Source organism: Dunckerocampus dactyliophorus, chromosome 13 (assembly GCF_027744805.1).
Source record: "Dunckerocampus dactyliophorus isolate RoL2022-P2 chromosome 13, RoL_Ddac_1.1, whole genome shotgun sequence".
Classification (NCBI taxonomy): Eukaryota; Metazoa; Chordata; class Actinopteri; order Syngnathiformes; family Syngnathidae; genus Dunckerocampus; species Dunckerocampus dactyliophorus.
Genome location: NC_072831.1, coordinates 22,231,945 through 22,254,831, shown reverse-complemented (window position 1 = coordinate 22,254,831; position 22,887 = coordinate 22,231,945). Strand labels below are relative to the sequence as shown.

General features: G+C 40.3%; 3 protein-coding genes across 3 annotated transcripts in view; 2 read left to right on the top strand and 1 right to left on the bottom strand.

Annotated features, from left to right (window-relative positions):
• Positions 1-250: 250 nt before the first annotated feature.
• cmpk2 (cytidine monophosphate (UMP-CMP) kinase 2, mitochondrial) lies at positions 251-11,131 on the bottom strand. Its single transcript, XM_054796764.1, has 6 exons — positions 11,122-11,131; positions 9,448-10,069; positions 8,506-8,632; positions 7,992-8,193; positions 7,647-7,880; positions 251-5,663 (listed from the first exon to the last, which is right to left on the bottom strand). Exons 2-6 carry the CDS (start codon positions 10,033-10,035, stop codon positions 5,543-5,545), a joined length of 1,272 nt encoding a protein of 423 aa, XP_054652739.1. The 5' UTR covers positions 10,036-10,069; positions 11,122-11,131; the 3' UTR covers positions 251-5,542.
• Positions 11,132-11,772: 641 nt separating this feature from the next.
• Positions 11,773-15,537, top strand: rsad2 (radical S-adenosyl methionine domain containing 2). The gene is made up of 6 exons (XM_054796766.1): positions 11,773-12,131; positions 12,193-12,354; positions 13,222-13,451; positions 13,521-13,670; positions 14,032-14,064; positions 14,699-15,537. Exons 1-6 carry the CDS (start codon positions 11,828-11,830, stop codon positions 14,861-14,863), a joined length of 1,044 nt encoding a protein of 347 aa, XP_054652741.1. The 5' UTR covers positions 11,773-11,827; the 3' UTR covers positions 14,864-15,537.
• Positions 15,538-17,051: 1,514 nt separating this feature from the next.
• The window catches only part of rnf144aa (ring finger protein 144aa), a 42,294-nt gene continuing 36,458 nt past the window's right edge, over positions 17,052-22,887 (top strand). Inside the window, exon 1 of the mRNA XM_054796767.1 lies at positions 17,052-17,859. The gene's annotated coding sequence lies outside the window, so the exon portion shown is untranslated. The remainder of the gene's footprint in view (positions 17,860-22,887) is intronic.

The following is a 22,887-nucleotide window of genomic DNA, read 5'->3' as shown; positions in this document are numbered from 1 at the left end:
GCTGTGGCAGACTATTGGTGCCAAATCATATGCATGACTCCTCTTGCCATGCTGCTTCATGTGGCAGCCAAGTGAGGCCCGCTTGGGTTCTTTGCCAGGGGAACCAGACGACTATTCAAACCCAAACACGCACACACACACACATACAGTATATAAACACCTTGTGCATGCCCAATCTATACCAACCCCCATGCCTCCCCCTTTTTTAGTCCCCCGCAACCCCTCAAGTTCAATTCTCCATACCCCACTCATTATTAATGATCTGAGGGACAGCTTTCATTTGATCTATTACTTAGGACGGGACGGCGGCTGCTGTGCTGCCGCATCCCCGCTGGATCTTTAATTATTTCATGGAGGGCTTTCCTCCTCACCGCTGCTCCTGCTCTGTTGTGCAGATGAAATATTGAAGCTGAGGAGTGTAGTGCAAAGTGGCCCTGTGCAGGGTGAGGAGGTATGTGTGTGTTAGCCAAGACCTTAGACAGATCCTGCTGTTTTGGACATAAACGTGGCCTTGATTTTTGCACATGGAGTGGAACCTCTAAAGTCAAACATCACTGGAAACTCCAACAGCACATATTGCTAAATTTGTAGAGGGCAAGGCAAGGCATGTTTTTTTTTTTTTTTTTTTTTTAATAGAACACAAGGTAATTCAAAGTGCTTTACAGAAAAGAAGGGTAATCACATCATAAAACTAAAAATCATTCATAAAATTCCATTTAAAAAATAAATAAATAAAAGTAGGGTTGGACATCGTTTGAATTTGAACGATTCAGGATCCGGTCCCTCGTTTCGATTCCAGTTCCTAATGATTCTCGATTCCAATGCTTTTTAGAGGCATGGTCATAAAAGTTTGCATGGTTTAAATGAGAGTTCTTTTTGAATGGAATGTCTGAACTTCCACCCCATGAATTGTTTCATGACATGAACTTTTCATCAAGTTGAATATGAATTTCTTACAGGGCTATTTTCAACCAGTATATAAATATCAAACCATTCAACTTGAATAGAAATGCTATGAAGTTTATTTTTACAGGAGTACACTTTCACAAAAGATGTTTACTTTTGAAAAGTACTATACTTTGTTTGCTGCCTCAATGTGTAAGCTATTTTTTATGAAACCCCAATTTTGTGAACACAGGTCAACAGGATATAGCCGAAACCGCTCTTATTTTGAAGACCAGAAGTGTGTTGTGTTGTGAAGGCCCATTGACTGCTGCTAACAGATGTACTGTGCCAATAATAAACTTGCCTAGCCGTACCGCCTGTCATTTATATACACCCAACTTCGAAATCAGCCGGCGTCGGTAAACCCGGGCTTACATTGGCATGAGACAGACGTCATGTATTGTTTTGACTTCCCTGATTCTGACTGCTTAGAGGAAGTCCGACGTAGCGCATCACATCACACCAAGACAAGGTAATGTGTTATTTCTACACCATGAATGTGTGAGCAAACTTTTTAGCTGCTTCTTTCTCGCTGGTACTCGCCGGCCGGCTTCTTCGCTGGTGCTCGCAGCTATTTCTTCCAGTTGGCCAAGTGTGTATCAAATCTAGGAATCCAACTAAATCATTTGAACGATCCCGGGAGAATCGAAATGTTAGTCCCGGTTCCCACGGATGCTTGAGACTCGATGCCCAACCCCAATTAAAAGTGAGAAGTGCAGATAAAATACTTTCAGTTGTCATATGCACTGTTGAATAGACGTGTTTTCAGCCTGGATTTCGACACTTCCAAAGTTGAGGCAGTGGCTGGAAGACTGTTCCAGATTTTGGCTGAAACGCAGCCTCATCGTGTTGATTCCTGACTCTCGGCACCCGCAGAAGACCTCTTCCTGAGCTTCTCAGAATCCGAGTTGGTTCATGTGGCTCGATCATGTACAAGAGATGTACTTTGGCGCAAGACCATGAAAAGATTTGTACACAAGCAGAGCTGTTTGAAAGTCTATTCTCTGAGCAACAGCAAACCAGTGCAGAGATGTAAGCACTGACTAATATGGTCATATTTGCTGGTTCTAGTCAGGACTCGAGCAGCAGCATTCTGGATGTACTGCAGCTGTTTTGCAGCTCGTTTAGAGAGCTAGGTGATAAGGCCATTACAGTAGTGGTGTAACGAAAATTTTCTTGAAACGCATCAAAAGTCAACACTAAACGTTAGACTTGTGTAACCGATGTTAATTCAGTTAATTTAATTTCACCAATAATTCATTTTTCATTTCTCACATACTGTATGTATCTGTTGTTATATTGACCTTTTTTGGGGCAGTCTTTATTTTATTTGCATTTTTTTGTGTGTGTGTGAACTTTGACATCGCTGTGATGTCATTTCCTGCCATTTTGGCGCGCTCCGTTTCAGTCGCCTTCTGGACTGCTGAGGACAGGTATGTTAGTCTGGTGGCAACAATGTTTTAATGTGTTAATATGAATATAAGAGACATTTCATGCCATTGTGTGCTCTCTGTATTATGTACAGCATTTGAAGACAAGTCACGAAAGTTATTGCTGTTAATTAAGCTAGTTTTGGGGAGTTCGTTTTTCATGTGGTTTTCTTTTTTTAGGAGACGTGTGCATGAAGCTTATCCAGGTTGCTGTACATTTCATATGTTGTGGACAGGTATGTGGGCTCCGTCTTTTGGTATATTTTGTTTAAAATGCGGCCGTCGCCTTCTCGAGTGCTGAGGAGAGGAGACGTGTGCATGAAGCTTATTCAGCTTGCTGTACATTTTACATATTGTGCACGATAATAAACGCCCCCTCTGGCTGGCAAGAGAACTGCAGCTGTCTCCTCGTCACTCAAACGTCAAAGAACACAACGCAGAATCAATTTTTACCCAGTGTCAGCACAGACCGGCTGCACTTGTGCTTGTGCACCTGTTTACGACCAGTTTACTCATTGGCACGCAAAATTGCGTACTACTGCGGGGACAAAATGCATGCAATGTAAACGTGGCTTTACACATGCATGCCAGTTAATTAAAGGTTACCTTGCCTGTACAGTTAGAGCCTTGACAAAACAAAGTCACTTTACATTATTTTCTATAGAAAAAAATGTTGAAATTACAACAACCTGGAAGTCAACCAGAATACTTGAGTGGTGTTGGAATGCTCGCAGATTGGAAGTGGATTGTTTTGACACAAAGCTATGTCGTGCGTGTTTCTATTTCTCATCCCTCTGACAAAACTTTGAAAAAACAAAACACTATTTACAAATGCATAAGTAATCATTTAATTGTTCTTGTAATGTATGGTGATCATGTTCTATGTAAAGTCATTTTGTACTTGTAGTAGGGTAGTCATGGCGTGATATAACTGCTCACTTTTTGTTGCCAAGAATAACAAAGCAGAGCTATATTTGACATGGAAATATGGCCCTCGCCACACACACGCAGACACACTGCTTTACATTCAGACATGATGTATGGTATAAAGCCTAATTGCTTTGCTCCCCTACTTCATAAATTTAACCTCTCTTGAGAAGGAGGCCACTGTGTTAGCAGCTATCAAAAACTCTGCCTTCATTTTGTCTCACACAGCACATCCAATGTGTTGCCAGGCGGCCGGTGACTAATGAATTCAATAAACTATACAGTGATGTGCAGGAATGCATACTCACTAAACACCTTATTTTACTGATTGCATGTGATAGTAAGTTTTGCATCTACAGCAGCGTAATTGGAGTAAGGAATAATCCTTGCGCTTACGTGGGGGAGCGGTGGAATGACATTGATATACAGCGCTCCATTAATTGCCATATGAATAGGGTCTGCGGTGGTTGGCATGCTGCTGATGCATCACAGTGAAAGAGATGGGTCACTCTGTCTTGTGCAGCCCCCGGCTTTGCCAAGCTCATAATTACTAAAACCCCCAATTAATCTTCCCATCACATAGGCGAAATATACACTTCCTCCCTGTATAAATGACTTACAGTATGTGCTCCTGCTAAATGGACTTGCTTGTGTAGTGGGTGAACATTCATGTTCACCTGCGCCCACATCCTGTAGTCCCACTGTTCACTCACTATATTACATACACCTGCACTAGTAGTAGATCCAATACAAGATCACTATTATTCCTTTAACATAATAATCTTCAGTTAAAAACATACTGTGCGTACTCCAACTGATGCTGGTTGTATTGAAGTAGCAAATTTCCCAAAGTAAAAAAAATATTAAAAAATAACTCACCATTTCAAGACACCTGACACACAACAGAAAGGTGTTTGCACAACAAACTTTCACCTACTGATGTTTTTATAGGCCGTGCAGGAATTAATAAAGCCTTATGGTATTTAATTATATTGCTCATATTGTACTCCATGGGCCGCTAGAGCCTTACCTACGTTGGAGGAAGTTCCATTTACAATTGTATGGTTGTCATCACACTCGCCCCTTTGCCGTGATACCCTTGGTAAATTCATCCCACTGAGCTCACTGAGCATAAGTCTTACAGTATTTGCTGACTTCACACATAATGATGGTTTAAGGGGCCACATTTTTTAGTTTTTGGTTTTATTTTGAGGCATATCTTGCCAGAGACTAGACCTAAATCCAATAGAAAATCTATTGGACCTGCAGGTGGGCTGTGCACCAAATATCTCATAAACCAGGGGTGTCCAAAGTTTTTCCACTGCGGGCTTCATACTGAAAATGAAAAGTACGCGGGTTGCCACTTTTATTATTATTGTTTTTTCAAAATGTAAAAAGGATTGAAAAGAAACATTCTATATATTAACAAAGCTTTGTTTTATTATTCTTTATTAGTATAAACATTTCAGCGTTTCTCTTTACATTGTGCCTTGTTGCTCTATTTTTCTGTTTTTCAGGTTTAATTTTATTCCTACAATGTGCCGCCGGCCATTGAAAACAACCACAAAGCCACAAATGGCTCCCGGGCCAAACTTTGGACACCCCTGCCGTAAATTGATCAATTTGAAACACTCCTGCAAGCAATATTGCCAAGCTAAGTTGTGTCATGTTCACTGACTCCAACCATAAAATACTAAATGATTAAAGAACAAACTGGCATTTTAATTGGAGTATGTTCACTTTCTATGCACTGTAGTCACAGCCAGCGAGATAAGGACACCAGATTTAGTTGTATTTGCACTGAACTCAAACCCGATGTTCTCACAGTTAAAAGTAATATTTCTGTTGTTACATTGAAGTCCCAATTCTGCTGTGTATTTCAACTGCTCTTGCACACGGAGCTTAAGTGATTGGTGCTTATATACATTAGTCCTTATCCTCAGTGCTGTCCTGTGCACAAGAGGCTGCCTGATGGATACTCAATGTGATTTTGGAACACTCATAACAGTAGTTATAAATGCACTCTTCTTTTCAGGAATAGTGTGTGTGTGAGTGTGCATGAATATGTATCTGTGACTGGAAGACTGACCCCTCTTACCCCTTTGACAGTAGTGTCCCCTTGCTTCATTCCTATTTGGCCACCATACTTCTTATTGATGTCACTTTACTGGCACCCAGTGGTCAGAAGCGATACTGCATCCACTTAATGCTCAGAGGCCTATCACAAGCAAGAGAGCTGTTTACAAGTGGCATTTGGCCTTAATTAAAAGCAGCACTTGTTGGAGCACTTGCTCTGCAGAGGAGCTAGCGTCCACGCTGATGCAAGTTGGACCACTGATTCTTCTGTAAGCCTCCTCCACTCTGTAAACACACACGGAAATGCATTTGTCAACAAATAGCATTCCAAGCAAAGAGCACTTTACATCAATAGTCAGTGTTGAGATAACGCTGAGTGAGTCTCGCAGTGATGGTGAACAGTGAAGACATTGATAAATTGCGCAACATCCTTGAAATATATGAGAAAAGAAACAGCACAGATGGCCTAGAACATCGCCATTTCCAGAGACAAATGAGTCCTTGTGATAGTGATTGACCAAGTCTGCACGATCTCTCCTCCATTTTCTAATTGTGCTGGCCCAACATCTGGCTGTCCCATGTGGAAAGGCCATTATGTCAGGAGAAAAGATGAATGAAAGCAGCCATCGACCTGTCTGCGCAGGGGCCCACTCGCCCCGGCCGTGACTGTTGAGTTTAGACTTGCTTTAATGGAGCACAACGCTTCGACAACTAATCACCTGCTCTTCCTCATCAGCTGCTGCGTCCCCTCACACAGAAAAGTAATTGATTAAGCGTTTGATGGATAAGATGCACACCGAGCTGACCTGCCGTTCCGACTCTGAACATAGTTGGGTCAGCTCTGATAACATTATTGTATATTTCATCACTGTTGGTGAAACACCTCAAAATGTTATAAAATGATGCGTTCGAGACTACTGGGAAATAAGAAGTATCCCACATGGAGCTTATCAGGGAAGTCAAGTTGAGAACAAAAATCATGGCTGACAACTTTGACAGACAATTTGACTGTTGGCTTTGCTGTTTGGCAGCCTAAATCTTTATTCTACATTTCACAGAATGGCTTAACATAGTCATATGGTTCCAAAACCTTTACTATACTTTTGTTTGTCTCTGTGGGCGCTGCCACTGTTTTTGATCAGATTTCTGCTTCCCATTTAATTTGCCATACATTGATCTCCCTTGATTTCCAAAGAAGGAACTCATGGATCAGTTAAAGGTTTCAAATGTACAACTTTGCCAATTTAATTAAAAGCAACGTGTTGCATTAAAGACTACTGGGAAATCTGAAACGTCCCCACTTAGAGCTTACAAGGTCCGGCCCCACAGCGTTCCAGTTGTACCATAAATGGTAAACATGGCTAACTATTAAACGGGTGTCCCAATACTACATTTCCACTTGCGATACAATACCGATATTGCAGCCTTGAATATCTGCCCATATTGATCCGATATCAGCATGAATAATGCATACTTTTATTATTTATGTTGTAGTGTGAAATGTTAGAAAAGGCTTGATCAAGTGATATTACTGACAGAAAAATGGTCAGAAACTGAAGAAATGTGAGTGATGTGCTCACTTTTGTGGATACAGTACTTTAGGACTATAATAATCCCTTGTTTATCGCGGTTAATTGGTTCCAGAGCCGACTATGATAAGTGAATTTCCACAAAGTAGGATTCCTTATTTATAAATGGAATATTTTCGTAGTTGGAGCATAGAAAACCTGTCTACGGCCTTCTAATACGGTATTAGAGCCCTCTAGACAGGTGATAACACCCCTATAGTCATCTTTACACTCCTATTACCCAATCTAGTAGACATAATAAAAGAAAATAAGGCATCTAAGATATAAATGAGACTTGTGCTCGTGTTTGCTGCTGTAAATGTGTTCCAGCGTTAAGGGAGCTGAGTGAGTGGCAAACAGGAAGTGACATCGGGGGTTCTGTCCTAAGGCCCTGTCCACATGACTACGGATATTTTAAAACCGCATGTTTTTCTGTGCGTTTTGGCCTCTCATTCACACACATACGGAGGTTTTTGTCCTTAAAAACAGATCTTTTGGAAAACACCGGCCAGAGTGAAGATTTTTTTAAACTTATGTTATTTTTCCTCTTCATTGTGCATTTTTGGCTGGTGCGATTTTACTCCGGAGCGACTTATAGTCCGGAAAATACGGTAATATAATTTTGGAAAAACGTAATAGAGTGAAACCATGAAAATTGAAGCGTGAAGTGGCGAGGGATTACTGTATTCTACTGTATTACCTGAGTCTGAATTGTTGGTTTTGTTCTAGCTCATTCTCCTCTTTAGTCTTCCCTTGACCTCTACCCTGCAGCCTCTTCTTCCTCTCCTCAGGGTCCAGGGTGAGTAGGATAACCAGACTGGGTTGGAGAAGGTCACTGGGCCAGTGGTACAGCTCGGAGCCCTCTGCCGGGAGGTCACACACTGAACCGCTCACTGCTGTTCCGATGGCGTAAGCAGCCGTGCTGTGCCAGAACCTGAGAACAGGTAATAGTGCTATTATCTCCTCTGGTTGTCTCGTATGTCTAACAAGTGAGGCAAAGGTCGCAGAACTTCACTCAGGTCGCAACCTCTTGGTTGGCTTTTACCTGTCAACAATGACAGGTTTCTTGGAGGCTTGGTGGACTATTTGTTGTGCTGTGATGTAGTTGCCCACTGCGTAGAAGGCTCTGAGTATGATGGGGGGCTCTTGAGCAAAGCGAGCCCTCCAGGGGGAGAGGCACTGAGGAGGGGATTGCAGAAGAGTGGCTCCCAGTGCATCCCTGAGAGACTCGGTCAACGTGGTTTTACCTGTGATAAGGAAAAGAAAGGGAGGGAATAAACATTAAAATTTTATAACTGTTGAAAAGTTGATGAGCTAAAAAAGTCGCGCCAGGTCGCAGGTTTTCAGGAGGCTTGCCAAAGACTATGGAATGAGTGAGCTATTCAATAAACCATTCTCCGGGCGACATTCCTCTTCTGAGGTCATGATACACGATATTCCATTAGGCCAAGCTTACTGGGGGGATAATAGCTTTAGCAGACGGGGAGCGAACATCGCTTTCACATAACATCTATACATCATGGTGGTCATGTCTTTATTTGTGGCCTAATAGCATTAACCTGTGGCATCCAGGCCTTCTACGACAATAACAGGGAAGTCTGGTTCGCTTCTGGCCTCCACACCGCCACCGCCACTTCTGGGCAGCAGCTCCAGGACAGATGTGGCCTCTGGGATGATGTCAGCACACTGCAGGGCACACAAAAATCTCTTTGTTGTTTAAAGATAAGCACAAGGAGATAAACTAATGGCAGTCAGTAGAACGCTGAGGTCACCAAACTATTTAAATGCAGTTATAATAATAATAATAATGGTTTAAATGACAACCAACTACAATTACGTTTACATACACCATTTTCTCACTTTTGTTAACACTGCATTGCAGGTTTTTTTTTCAATATTTTCCTTATGTTCTGTGTGAATATTATGTTGTTATTTGCATAAGGATGCATAATGTTACTTTGCAATGGTAACAAGAAATTGAAATTGTGGTGCATTATTAGTAGTAGTAGTAGTAACTGAAAAAAACAGGAGAATATCAAATTATCTTACAATGTAATGAAATTCTAATAAATACAATTTGTGTTACCATTAAAAATGTTGCATTGAATTGCAAGATTGAATTATTTCAATACGTTATTTTTTGTTATCAGTGTTATTTGTAGTAGTAGATTTTTTTTTTATTCTGAATGAAATTGTATTGTTGTTGTGCTCACAATCAAACATGCAAATAATAATAAAATAAAAACATTAAAATCTTGGATGATTACGCTGCCTGAAATTATTACGCAATAGAAAGTGGTATGCCCCACACGACCACAAGAGGGTACCATTTTTCAAAATCTGCACATTTACATTTCACAGCACAGCACACGTCACCGGCCATTTCATGAGGGATACCTACACAGCCGCCTACACAAACGAAGTTTTTTTTTTAATATTGACTACATCAGGCAAAAGAAATATGGCATATGAGTGTTTAGGTGACGACACCATCAGTTTACCTTCTTTAAAACAGCACATGCCTCCTGGACACTGTAGAAAACATCAGAGTTAACCATGTTGAGCGTTGCGGGGTGGTATTGAGGAGGTTCTGCTGGTACAATGTAGTGATTCTGTGCGTGCGTCCACAGATGCTGAGTCCACAGTGGGCCATCTTCTTTCTCCTCATCTGACATGTATGAACACACCAACACGGGGTCGTCACGCTGCACAAACTGTCGTAAAAGTCTTTCAGTTGCAAGGGGGGCATCTTTTACAAAATAGCCGTTTATGAGTGAGTCCTTGACGCCAGGCAGGAATGAGCACATAGGAGATAAACAACACTGCGGAGGAAGTTCTCCTAATAGCTTTTCTTCAAGTTCCCAGTAAAACTTAGCTTTGCGGATTTTGTCATCGCTGGAAACAAGGAGAGAGTAACACATGCCGTCCTTTTGCATGCTAGTGTCGAACAACCGTTTCACTGCCTTTCCTCCTCTTCCGGGGTGTTTGTTTTGGATTTGAAAGTAGACTGGCCCTCCATCCACGTCCACGGAGAAAACACGGGAGGACCACAGGGGTACGAGTGCCATGCTGCGTCTTGACATCTGCATTCTGTCGATGTTAGCAGGCTGCACTCAGGCAAAGCTTTGGAGAAGGGAAAACGAAAGTAAACACAGCATTGGGAAACGAAACTTAGCCAGCGTGTGCAATAAACTGTTACGTAAATGTTCTAAATACAATCGCAAGTCGTGTTTACACCACTAGAAAGGATCATCTGGACTCTTGCGGATTGCGACATACCATCTTTGTTAAAAAGTCAAAAATGTTATTTAGTTATTTAATAAAGTGAATTTGTCCAGTGAAATCATTATTGTGCACCTGCATGATCTAAAGAGGTCCAACGTGATGATGAATGAATGGGAATTTAAAAAGATAGCTTTTCAAAGATAATTATGCTGTATGACGTTATTTAATGAACCTTCTTTAATGGAATACGGTAATATCTGAAGATAAGGTAAAACGTTTTGAAACATTGTAGGAAAAAACATCAAAGCTGCTGAACCGAATAGAACATTTAGCCGTCTAATATAGCATAATTAATAGATATATTGAACTTTCTATGAATATATTTTGTATTATATTATTATGTGTATATATATAACTGTTGAAAATAGTACATATATAAAAAGTAAATTAAATATTTTATATGTAATGTAATACTGTATATACATATATATATATGTATAAAATCTAATTACAATGTATTTTACATAAATAGTTTTATAGCATTAAAATATTTTAATGTCGATTTTGTACATTTTTTTTGTCAAATTCAGTTTTTGTTTGTCAAATTAAACCCAATTTCATGCTTTCTTCTGTTATACTACTAGTATGTCAAAATGTCAGTTATTATTATCTGTCTTAATTATATTATAATAAAAACAAAATATTTATTTTCCGCGAGTAACTGAGACGTCCATAAAAATGGCAATTTTTGACACACGGCTTGTTACCCGTCCCCCTCCAAATCCTCCGATCTTCTGGGATTTTGGATCAACATTTGCAATAAGAGTGACTCTTTATTTGAATTTTTCGATCACATTGAGCTCTAAAACCCTCCCCCACAGCTCTTCAATATACCTCACACCGTTATTAAACACATTTTAAAGTATAAAATGTATACAGTAGGTACTCACCACTGTGGGATGATAACGGAAGATGATCGATGGACAGAGTCAAGGAGAAGTTATATACTGTATAAGTTTCACTTTTACGTCCCACAGCAACTATGGTGCGTTCAAGAAGCGCCAAACAAAGTGCGAAATCTCAAGGCTTGATGAAGCATAAAGCCATAAATGTAAAAATGGTGGGCATCTATAACAGTGGAACATGTATGCTGTGCATTTTATCTGTTTTATTACATATTTATATGACCAACCCCTAGTGAATGTTGCATTTTCTGCGAGGAAAAAATGAATGACCAAATGTCCTTGAATTTTGCGGGGCTGTAAATGCTGAATCACAAATGTGGGATCCACTCTGTATCTTCATATTTTATTTCATTATGTCTACTAGTGTTTGTTTAGCCACCACCTTGTCCTAATTAAACCCCAATTTATGTCATTAATAATGCCTGCAGCTTCCATACTGTCTACTTTTCAACTATGTCACAATGACTGCTGTGAAAATGCTCATTAAAACAGTAAAACTAGTGATGGATGACTCATACTTTTACACTGTAGTTCATAAGACTCAGCCACATACCTGTCAGTAAGTTTCATTTTCATTGTTTGTAAACAGAAACTAGGAGTCTGGTCAGCTGATCACCCTGCCGACTCCATTTAAAGAGGTGTTTTCAGACATCATCACATTAGAAGACCGAGAGTAAGGCTGTGTGTGGAAATGAACATGTTCTCCATGATTGTAGGTCCCCTGCAGCTTGTGCAGCTCTGCATTATGACCATCCTCTCCTTTTTTAACAGTCTACTGGACAACATTCGCTCCTCGTGGGGAGCCTGCACAGGACGAGGCAGTGAGCCAGGAGTCAACAAAACAAGTCCGAAGGCAGTGACTCCGACCAGCGTCAACTACCATTTTACACGCAAGTGTAACTACAAGTGTGGCTTTTGTTTCCACACTGCAAAAACATCCTTTGTGCTGCCTCTGGAGGAAGCCAGGAGGGGCCTCAAACTCCTGAGGGATTCTGGTAAGTAATGTGACACCGCCTTGTCTCTTATCTTTTATTTAAACATTTGTGTATCTCTCAGGAATGGAAAAAATCAACTTCTCTGGTGGAGAACCGTTCTTGCATGAGAAAGGGGACTATCTTGGAAAACTGGTCCAATACTGTAAACAAGAGCTCCAACTTGCAAGTGTCAGCATCGTCAGCAATGGAAGCATGATCAGAGAAACATGGTTCCAAAAATATGGTAACTTTTCTTACTTTCTTTTGTTACAAGAGATGTGAATAGTATGCAACAACCCCTCGTTTATCACGGTTAATTGGTTCCAGACACGGCCACGAGAAGTGAATTTTTGCAAAGTAGGATTCAATATTAACAAACAAATTATTTTTGGAGTTAGTGCATGGAAAACCTGTTTGACTTTCTAAATGCGATTTTTACCATTATTATAGCTGTAGACATGAAATAACACCCCATAGTCGTCTTTACACTCATATTACACCGCCTCTCGCCCAAGTCAGCTGGGATAGGCTCCAGCATACCCGTGACGATGGATGGATATATATATGTGTGTGTGTGTGTGTGTGTGTGTATATATATATATATATATATATATATATATATATATATATACACATATAAGCATTTTAAGCTTTTATAAGTGGGAAAGTTAGTTACTCTGTAACAAACAAATACACACAGCTATATGCTCTCATACATATGCACACACACACATAAAAATGACATGTAAAAATATATAACATAATACAATGTAATATAATATAATACATTTTTAATTTTTTATTTTTTTGCTTTTTTTGTCCACCTGTTGAGGTTGATTGAATTGTAAATGACTATCTTTCCTGCTATATTCGCACTGTGCTTTATCCACTTGTCATCAACACACACATTATTGCTATGTTTGAACCGTTACAGTAAGATAACACATCAGCGTAATGAGGAGGTTATTTTGAATGCATGTTAAGTTACCAAATTTGGTCTTAGCCCCATAAAAGGCTACTTCATGCGTATTAAACATTTTTAAGAGACAACCTATGAAAAAGTCTTGTTCATGTGCCAGACTTCACAGTCTATGCTCCACCTCTCTGTCAGGTGACCATCTTGACATCCTGGCCATATCTTGTGACAGTTTCAACGAAGCGACCAACCAGCTGATTGGCCGATCTCAAGGCAGCAAGAGCCACCTGGACAACCTGTACAAGATCCGTAACTGGTGCCAGCAGTATAAAGTGGCCTTCAAAATCAACTCTGTCATCAACACCTTCAATGTGGATGAGGACATGGCGGAGCCCATTGTTCAGCTCAACCCAGTCCGATGGAAGGTAAGGGAATGGACTTGTTTAGTGCGCATCTTGGTTACCTACTATGAAGTTTTCTTTTATTTGCTTCAGGTGTTCCAGTGTCTGCTGATTGATGGTGAGAATGTGGGCGAGAAAGCTCTGAGAGAGGCTGAGAGGTTCACCATCAGTGACGAACAGTTTCAGGAGTTTCTGGACAGACACAGCAGTGTTTCCTGCCTGGTTCCTGAGTCCAATGAGAAGGTAGGATTTCATTCTATTGACTGTGGAATTAATTGTTCATTATTTGCGTCCAAAGTAGAGTACAGTAGTAAGTTTCCTGTCTTAAGAAGAGGAATACAACATTTGAGTGGCATGGAAACAAGAGTTCAGAACATTCAGAGATAAAGTCTGAGACATTTTTAGAATAATATTAAAAAAAAAACCACACAATTAAAACATTAGCTAGATTATCAACTCCTATTGGAATGATCAGAATGTTGCCTTGCTAACACTAAATATGTGCATAACCCTTATGAACGTAGCAACTATACAGAACTGAAACTCTAACTTTTGTTAGGTTCTTCAGGCCCAGAAAAACTATTTTGTCATTTTATCTTCACAGATGAGGAATTCATACTTGATCTTGGATGAATACGTAAGTGATTCACCTTTTCCCTCCTGTAGTTATCCTAATAGTAATTCTATATAAACTCTTCTGTTGAACTACAACAACGATGGGGTGTTAATTTGGAAGGAGGCAATAATTAAGAAAGAAAGACCTTAGTAACGATTAGGAGTGCATGGGTAATTGGAAATGAAAACTTAGCACTCTTGGACCACATGGTCATTTATTGATAAGTATATTAGCACACACAGCAGTAACAGAACCAATGTTGTAATAGCGGGACGGAACAAAATACTCAGCCAGCATTAATAGAGCTAATGAGTTAATTGTAAACAACAGTATCGTTGTTTACAATGTACAGCTGAGCAGCTAAATTTTAAAGTGCATGCAGAGGTACAGTAGATAAAGCTGCTGGGTGCTGCCACTCATGATACTTCAAACGTAGCTGCTACCATCTTGTGGAATTAATAAGCACTGGATCAAGAGGTTGCCTACAGCCACATTAATGACTTTTTTTTTTTTACCTTTTAATTAAAGACCCCGGCAGTTACATGCTTTTGTAGCCCATGCAGCCTACAACTGTAGCAGGTTAATTGAACAGAGCCATGAATTGGAGCATTTAAGTATCTAGCTGTCATTGTGTTACCTTTTTTTCCTACCCCAGATGCGTTTCCTGGACTGTCGAGAGGGTCGAAAGGACCCGTCCAAGTCCATCCTCGATGTTGGCGTGGGAGAGGCCATCAACTTCAGTGGCTTTGACGAGAAAATGTTTCTAAAAAGAGGAGGGAAGTATGTGTGGAGCAAAGCCGACATGAAGTTGGAGTGGTAACGTTTTACAATTCACGGACTTTATATACTGTCCCTACTGCACACTTTAAACTTCCTGTTGGGGTTATCAAAAATAGTATCGTATATATGGCAATTTGCAGTCAATATGCCAGGTGCTTGTTATTGAGTCATTACGTTGATGTCAGAATTTAGAGCCTTTTGTATTGTAGTCATGAGAAGCTCATAATTTATTGCTATATTTTCAAGAGATACTTTGTTGAGATTTTAGGATGTCTCCCTTTTTTTTTTTTTTAGAAACTACATTAAAAATAGAGCTGCAGGTTTTGCAGTAGAGGTTGACGATATCGATATCACAGATACCTTTTACATGGATATTTTTCAAAATCATTGAATACTTTTGTGATTTTTGCATTTAATTCGTTTATCATGGATAAAATATACATAATTTGCACCCTCGGTAGGCGAAGATTGGTATGTGGCATTCAAATATTTGTGCCATGTTATTGTTACTGCATCAAAGGGCTAATGGGGTGTGTGTATGTGTTTTTAATAAAATGTGCTAAATTATATATTGAAGGCTATTTGTTGTTGTAAATTGTAAATGCTGCGTTAAGATGTGACAAATGTCAATATTTTAAATACTACTGAATTTATGTTTGCTATGTGTTTTAGTTTCATGGTACCCAACGGTGGAATAAAGTTGTACCAGTGGAACTCAGGCTGTGGTTGTTGATGCCAAGGTCTGCTGCCTCTTGACAGTGTAACAATATCACCAAAATATGCCGCTTCTCCTCATTAGGGTCGCGGGAGTATGCTGGAGCCTATCCCAGCTGACTTGGGCGAGAGGCAGGGTACACCCTGGACTGGTCGCCAGCCAATCGCAGGGCACATATAGACAAACAACCATTCACACTCACATTCATACCTATGGACAATTTAGAGTCGCCAATTAACCTAACATGCATGTTTTTGGGAATGTGGGAGGAAACCTGGAGTACCTGGAGAAAACCCACGCACGAACCCAGAGATTCGAACCCAGGTCTTCCCCTTCTCCTGACTGACTATGTGGCCAACATGCCAACCACTACACCACTGTTCGGCCCTATATTTTTTTTTTTCAAAAACATTTTGAAATTAAAAAAATATATACTTGAGATGATCAGAAAAGTACATTCAAATATTTCATCTCATTAAAAAATGTAACATTAAAATGTTTATAAAATATTTATTTCTATTTTTTTTTGGTAGATGACATTGTGTTCAGCTACGTTCACTCACATCCCTTACGTCAACCGGGGGCTAAGCCTCTCCTGTCCTTAAGTGTATGTGTGAGGTTTGAAAGACTGAGCGCTTCCTAAGGTACCTTGTACTTCCTGCTGGTGGCGCCACATCCACAGGAAAGGAGCAAGTCAGTGACTTTGAAGTCTTTGTCCTTTGCAAGTTTAAAGAGTCAGCTCTGTGGCTCACATGTCTTCATCAGTTTTATTATCATTGTTCATTATTTGTCATTAGTGGTGAGTACCTTTTATATTTTGCAATTAAAATGCGTTAGTGTGTGAGAAACAAAGAGTGAGCTGTCGTGTATAGTGGCGTCTCGACACAGCAGCATAATCCAGAGTGCTAAAATAGACATTTTTATGGGCGTCTCAATACTTGTTCACTGCATTCCCTTTTATCACATACAGTTGTTTGAGCAAAATAAAGTCAGTGCAAAAATAAGTAAACAAAAGAAAACAAATACTCTTGACTGTCATTCAAATTTCTTTAGCCTAAACCCCTCCTGTGTCCAATGACTTGAAAAATACCAATCTCATCACGCCAGTATCAATCTGATACCGATGCTGGCCTGGGACTGGAGATATAATATTGATATTGTATCGATCCGCCCACTTTGTTGTGTTCTGTGGAGATGTTGCAGCATTGTCTTGTTCAAAGCGAGTCAGAGACAGAGCCGGCTGGCCCATTAGGCAATATAGGCGGATGCTAAGGGCTTCGTGGCCTCCTGGGGATGCCAAAAAAATTGTGGGAAAAAACTCACCTTCAATATAATTATTAATATTAACTCTTAAAACAGAAACGCTTACATTGATTCGCTACAAATGATAATGATAGTACAAATAAGTCTCCCCGTGCCCATCATTTTTGTACATAGTTTCGCATATAGTTATAGGTATTTCATATAGCTTTTGTATGTCATTGTTTTACTTAGGTTATGTGTATAGTTATTGCATAGTGTAAATGTAGCTTATGTAGAGAGATGTATTGTGTGCATTCTGTGTTGTTATTTCAATTGTTTGGTGTTTATTGTTGATGTATTCACTGTTATGTTGTGTTTAGGGTATTTATCCAGTATTGTAGATTTTTTATGTAATGATTTGTAATGTTTGATCCATGTAAATTGTCACCCAATTTCCAGGAGTGCTATGACATGATTATTCCGGCAAGGGGCGCTGTTGGCGGTTAAAAATAGCCGCTTGCCTTTAAGCGCCTAACAAGCAGGCAGGCAGGAAGCCTCTCTCTCTCTCTTTCTCTCTCTTTCTCTCGCTCACGCCCTCCCTCCCCAGTATCCAGCTATGGCGTCTCTGCAGTGGCTTCATTCCCAACCGAGCTTGGCACTACTATTGACGGCGAAGAGGTGGTAAACGCACCACCCCTTTCTTTCTCTAGCATTTCCTCCCTTTTTTTTATTTTTACCAGAAGGACGTTTGCGTGTCGCAGACACTGACGGACATTGCGCACTCTTTACTGAACAGAGAGTCGCTGCTGCTGTTGCTGTTGTTGTGGTTGTGGTGCACAAACAAGCCTTGGCTGTCACGCATCGAGACCACCATAAGGGAGGATTGTTAGTTTGTCAGAAGGCGAATGGACCATGGATGGGCATCAGCCCTCCTGAAATAGACCCTCCACCCCCGTCTCACTCGGCTGGCTGGACGCCCTTTTTTGCTAAATCCAATTCAGGAGATCATCTTCACCTCTCCCATCCTCCTCCTCCTCCTCCTCCTCCAACATCAAGACTGCGTTAGCCCAGACAAGCAGGTAAGACGTGTCTCTTTAAGACTCGTGTTTATCATGCATTGTTTTCGTCATGACAGTGAGATCACATTTGGTTGTTAACATCATGTATGCAATTTCCATTTGAAAGTATCAGCTTATTATTGGCAGGCCCATGAAAGCATGCTTGACAACACAACATTCCAGTGGGCATGAAGTGCATTGTTGTTTCAATGTAAATAAGATGCCTCTAAAACATTATGCACCCACATGTCCACCTGTATATACGATCCTCCCTTTTTGTCTTCTTTTGATTCCCGCCCTAATGTCATGCTCTGACATGACATAATAGTGACTAAAATACAGTGTCTGTTGCAAACAAATAAAAAAAAATGGCCCTCACTAAACAGAAACACTCCCCAGCGGGCCGGCGGCCATCAGCCAAGCTCCCACAGGAAAGATGAGTTTACTTAAGAGTGAGGAGGAGGAAGAAGATTGTGTTGATGCTCGGAAAAACTGGATGACTGAATGTCAGTCCAAGGAAAAAACACACATAGAGGTTTGAGTATAGAGTATTAAGGGGACATGTTGTCTTTGTATAACAAAATAACACTCGTATTTTGAAAATGGACAAGCAAACTACAACTGTTGGCATGTAACAATCCAAAAAAAAAAACAATGGCGGACCACAAAGTTGCTGTCATGTTTATGACGCTTATCCAGCGAAGAGCATTCACTACACTGCTAATGTGTCCGACATACAATAGTTCAAATTCCAAAACACGTTAATGCCAAGGTGAGATCCTGTTTCTTTATAAAGCGACATCTCCATCTACTGGCCTGGCATGCATATTACAGTGAATTCAGTCATTTTTTTAGCAGGTAATTGTGAACAGGGACAACATTGTGATCTGTAGAAAAATGTTTTTAAATCGCAATGTAAAAATGTGTGTCCATATAGAATGTACCAAAAGTCCATAGTCACTCATCACTTTGTTGGTAACGTACAGACCTCCAGGTCACTGGTGTGTGTGCGTAATGGGAAGGAAAGCTCTGACTCGCTTGGGGAGTTTTCCATGTATAAATCTCTAAACTCTTAATATACACTTTTGTGTCAATGTGCTATTTTGAAAGTTTGGTGTGTCAAATATCACAATACCATATTCCTATTTAGAGCATCGACTGGTTGAAAGTAATCTGGAGATCACCTGACAGAAGTACTCAAAGGCGGAATGATTGTCGATGAAGACCACATAAATCAAACTGAGGGATGTGCCAATGTTGAGGCCCAACTTTATTTTAGGACCACAATTAACGATTATTTTCTTACTTTATTAATATGAAGCTTGTTGTTTGATCAGTTAGGCCCAAGACGGACCAAATCAATATGAACCAAACGCAAACCGTTTGTGGTTTGGTCAGCAACAGATCAGAAAAGAGGTAAAAATGTTGATCACTGTTTTCCAAAGTCAAAGCGAATGTGTGTGCTGAATATCTTGTCTTACCTAAAACACAAAGTAATAGGTCTGATTTCATGGATGACAAAGGACAATTAAAAAATATTCACATTTTAGAGGCTGAAATCAGGATATTTAATTTTTTCAATCAAAAAACGATTACCATAATTTCCGGTGTATAAACTGCTGCTGTTTTCTCATGCTTTGAACCCTGCGGATTGTACAGAGATAATTTCATACATTTTTAATAAAACATAATTTAATAAATCAAAAAGTACATTTCTCATGATGCATAGAGTTCAGCTTCGGGTAGGAGTGACATGGGCGAGTGAAGTGGAAGCTAATATGACGTTTTGATGTCTTGTGCAGTGACCTCTGACACATCTTAAGTAAGTTTCATCAAGTGTAGAATTACTAAAACTTCAGTTTGGACTGCTTGGACCGCCAACCGTCCACTATCACCAACGCATTTCGAAAGGCTGGACTGCTGCCTAATGAAGAGGATAGCTAAAGCTAAATGGCTAATTTGTCTCGAGACAAACGTGACAACAAGAGCGACAATGAAGAGAGAGAGGGACTGACAAAGTGTGTGATGAAGGAATTATAAGGCTGTTCAGTTGTGATGCTGAAGAGAACAACTTTCGTGGTTTTAGTTTCCAGGAGGAGGACGACGGCGACTTTTCTGATAGGCTATTGTTTAACTGGGTATGTTACACGCACTGTTTGGCACTGTTTGAGGAAAAAAGCATTTATTTAATCAAAGGTTAAAGTCTTTTTGTGTTCCATCTTGTGTACTAAATATCCCATGTTACAACGTAGACACCTGCGGCTTATAGACAGGTGTGGCCCATATATTTACTGTACTAATTATTATTATTATTACGATCATTGAATACCAAAATAGTTGTCGATTAATGGGATAATCCATTAATCATAGATTTCTCAATTCATTGCAACTCTACTTTATTTGTATGTTGATTGTTGACAGTCTGGACAACATTAGCGTGGCCAGCAGCTGATTTGGAGCATATCCAGTATGCGGTACTAAAGTATCTTAACACCCGCAGCCTGACACCACTGACATGGGAGCAACAATGTTAATTGTTTCTAAACAGATGAAAGATAACATCAGATTGGTGGAAGTATATTTTGCTGTATAAAGTGTACAATCTGATTGTTTAGGTATGGTTTTGCATCACACGGTGTGCGTCTAAAAAGATTATCCACCTCTGGTTGACGATGAGGTTTAAATGTGACACATTTTTTAATTAATGTATTGACCTGATGGTATTTTTTCCCACAGAAAATATTCCAAAAGGACAGGCCGTCAGTTGTTATTTCACTGACATTCAAAGTCATTATTAAAAAAAAGTTTCTGTCTTTAAGTTTGGCTTAAAAATATTATGAGTCTTGAAAAATAAGGATTGTTATTTCACTGACATTCAAAGTCATTATTAAAAAAAAGTTTCTGTCTTTAAGTTTGGCTTAAAAATATTATGAGTCTTGAAAAATAAGGATTGTCTTATATTCAGGTGTCTCAATACTTTGAACCATTTATGGCACATGTAGCACATATGGACCGACTTAGCCTTCAATACCATTTTGACTTGGTTTTGTTAGGAAGTCTACTTGCGTGCCCCAATTATGCATTATTCAGCACCATGCTTGAAGCTGCGCTATTTCCAATGCTGTTAAAATAGACTTTTTACTAGAGGGCTTTCTAAACATGTTTTGCTTTCCATTTCCACTCTCTGCCAGTAACTATTTCTCAACTACAGTAATTTGGAACAGAAAGACAGGGAGAGAGAGTTTTTGTAGGAGGAGATAAATATAAATATTACGCCTCAGCAGAGTTCATCTCAGCTCAACAACAAACCATGTTCGTGTTCACACTTCATATCGACTGGGAATCATGCCAGCCATTTGCTCTTACAATGTGTGCGTCTATCACTGAACCTCCTTCGCCTACACAGCAGAACAGAACAGAACAGACTCGGACTCCCTTTACTTGGCAATGAGTAACCACGGTAAAAAGGAATGAGTCAAGAGGAGTGATAGGCTGAAATTTGGGAGTGCCAGGAGGTAGAAGGTGGTACAACCCCGCACAGGTTAGGTATCATTTGAAGTCGTTCTTACAAAACGTGCATTCTTTTTACTTAGTCGATATCAGACATATTTTTCCGATATAAAATGACGTAAAGGAGTATTCCTCCATTCCAGGGGATGACCTTTATCCATCATAAAAGTTTAGTTAACCTACCAGGCAATGTTTTACGCAACATTGTAACATTCACGTGTCAAAATAAGTCAATTTATAGTCAATTTAAAAAAAAACAAACAACCTTTGATGACTACTTGTGTTTGAGAGGTGTGTTGCTTCACGTAAAGACAGCCCAGTTTCTAGGACCCTATGATTTCCACGTTAACAGAATCACGGAATTGGCCAATAAAAATGGAATTTACTGTTAAATGCAGCACAGAAAGTGACATAATGTGAATGAAATTATGTCATCGTGAGGAGAAGGAATGTTTGTGTGGGGAAATATTTCCCCGAAGGACCGCTCAATCGTGGCGGAATCTCATCACAAACACCAACTCGCCCCCTCCCGAACTAAACATGTCGAAACGACGGCCTAAAACACCGCCAGAAGTTGGCAGAAATACTTGGAAACTCCTCTCTTACGAAGCGTGAATGGAAGCTAGCGGGGTTAGCTTCGTTTAGTAGAGCATGCCAGTGTGACTGTGTGTGTGGGACTCAGGCTGGATGAGTGTATTTTAACTGTTATGTTTTACGTATATTCTTGTAGCCAGCTTGGTTTAACTTTCAACAGATGTTCTCAACATACACAACACACTTATGGCTTTCAAAATAAGAGTGCTGTTTGCCACATCTTGTCTAACTGTGTCAACAAAATAAGGGTGACACAAAAACATTAACAAAACATTACACTATTAACGCCATTGGAATTGTATCGGTGACTGCATATTCCTTAATCACTGGCCTCCTCTGTGAATCACCACCTTGTTGTGGTGGAGGAGTTTGAGTGCCCAAGTGATCCTAGGAGCTCTACTGTCTGGGGCTATATGCCCCTGGTAGGGTCTCCCAAGGCAAACAGGTCCTAAATGATGGGCCAGACCAAGAGTGATTCAGAAGATCCTATGAACAAACACAAGAGCAGGGACTGCACCTTGCCCGGACGTGGGGTACCAGGGCCTTTTCAAGAAGGGTGACCAGAGGGTGTGTTCCAACTATAGGAGGATCACACTTCGCAGCCTCCCTGGGAAAGTGTATTCCAGGGAGAAGGAGAGAAGGGTACGACCGTTAGTCGAACCTTCTGTCCATAATTTGCATGGACAGAATTGCTAGGCGCAGCCAAGTTGTCGATGGAGTCCAGTTCGGGGGCCTTGGATCTCATCTCTGCTATTTGCAGATGATGTGGTCCCGATGGCCTCATTAGGTTGTGACCTTCAGCGTTTACTGGGGCGGTTTGCAGGTGAGTGCGAAGCTTCTGGGATGAGACTCTGACTCTCAGTCGGAAAAGGGTGCATTGCACCCTGCGGTTTGGGAATGAGGTCCTGCCCCAGGTGGAGAAGTTCTAGTATCTCGGGGTCTTGT

Bases quoted from the DNA above. Each gene is read 5' to 3' on its own strand.
- cmpk2 (XM_054796764.1), bottom strand. From the start codon at position 10,035: ATGCAGATGTCAAGACGCAGCATGGCACTCGTACCCCTGTGGTCCTCC. The intron at 7,881-7,991 runs GTAAAAGCCAAC...ACCTGTTCTCAG, and splicing joins AAACCTGTCATTGTTGACAG to GTTCTGGCACAGCACGGCTG. The intron at 5,664-7,646 runs GTAATACAGTAG...GTGTGTTTACAG, and splicing joins AACCAACAATTCAGACTCAG to AGTGGAGGAGGCTTACAGAA.
- rsad2 (XM_054796766.1), top strand. From the start codon at position 11,828: ATGAACATGTTCTCCATGATTGTAGGTCCCCTGCAGCTTGTGCAGCTC. The intron at 12,132-12,192 runs GTAAGTAATGTG...TGTATCTCTCAG, and splicing joins CAAACTCCTGAGGGATTCTG to GAATGGAAAAAATCAACTTC. The intron at 12,355-13,221 runs GTAACTTTTCTT...CCTCTCTGTCAG, and splicing joins AACATGGTTCCAAAAATATG to GTGACCATCTTGACATCCTG.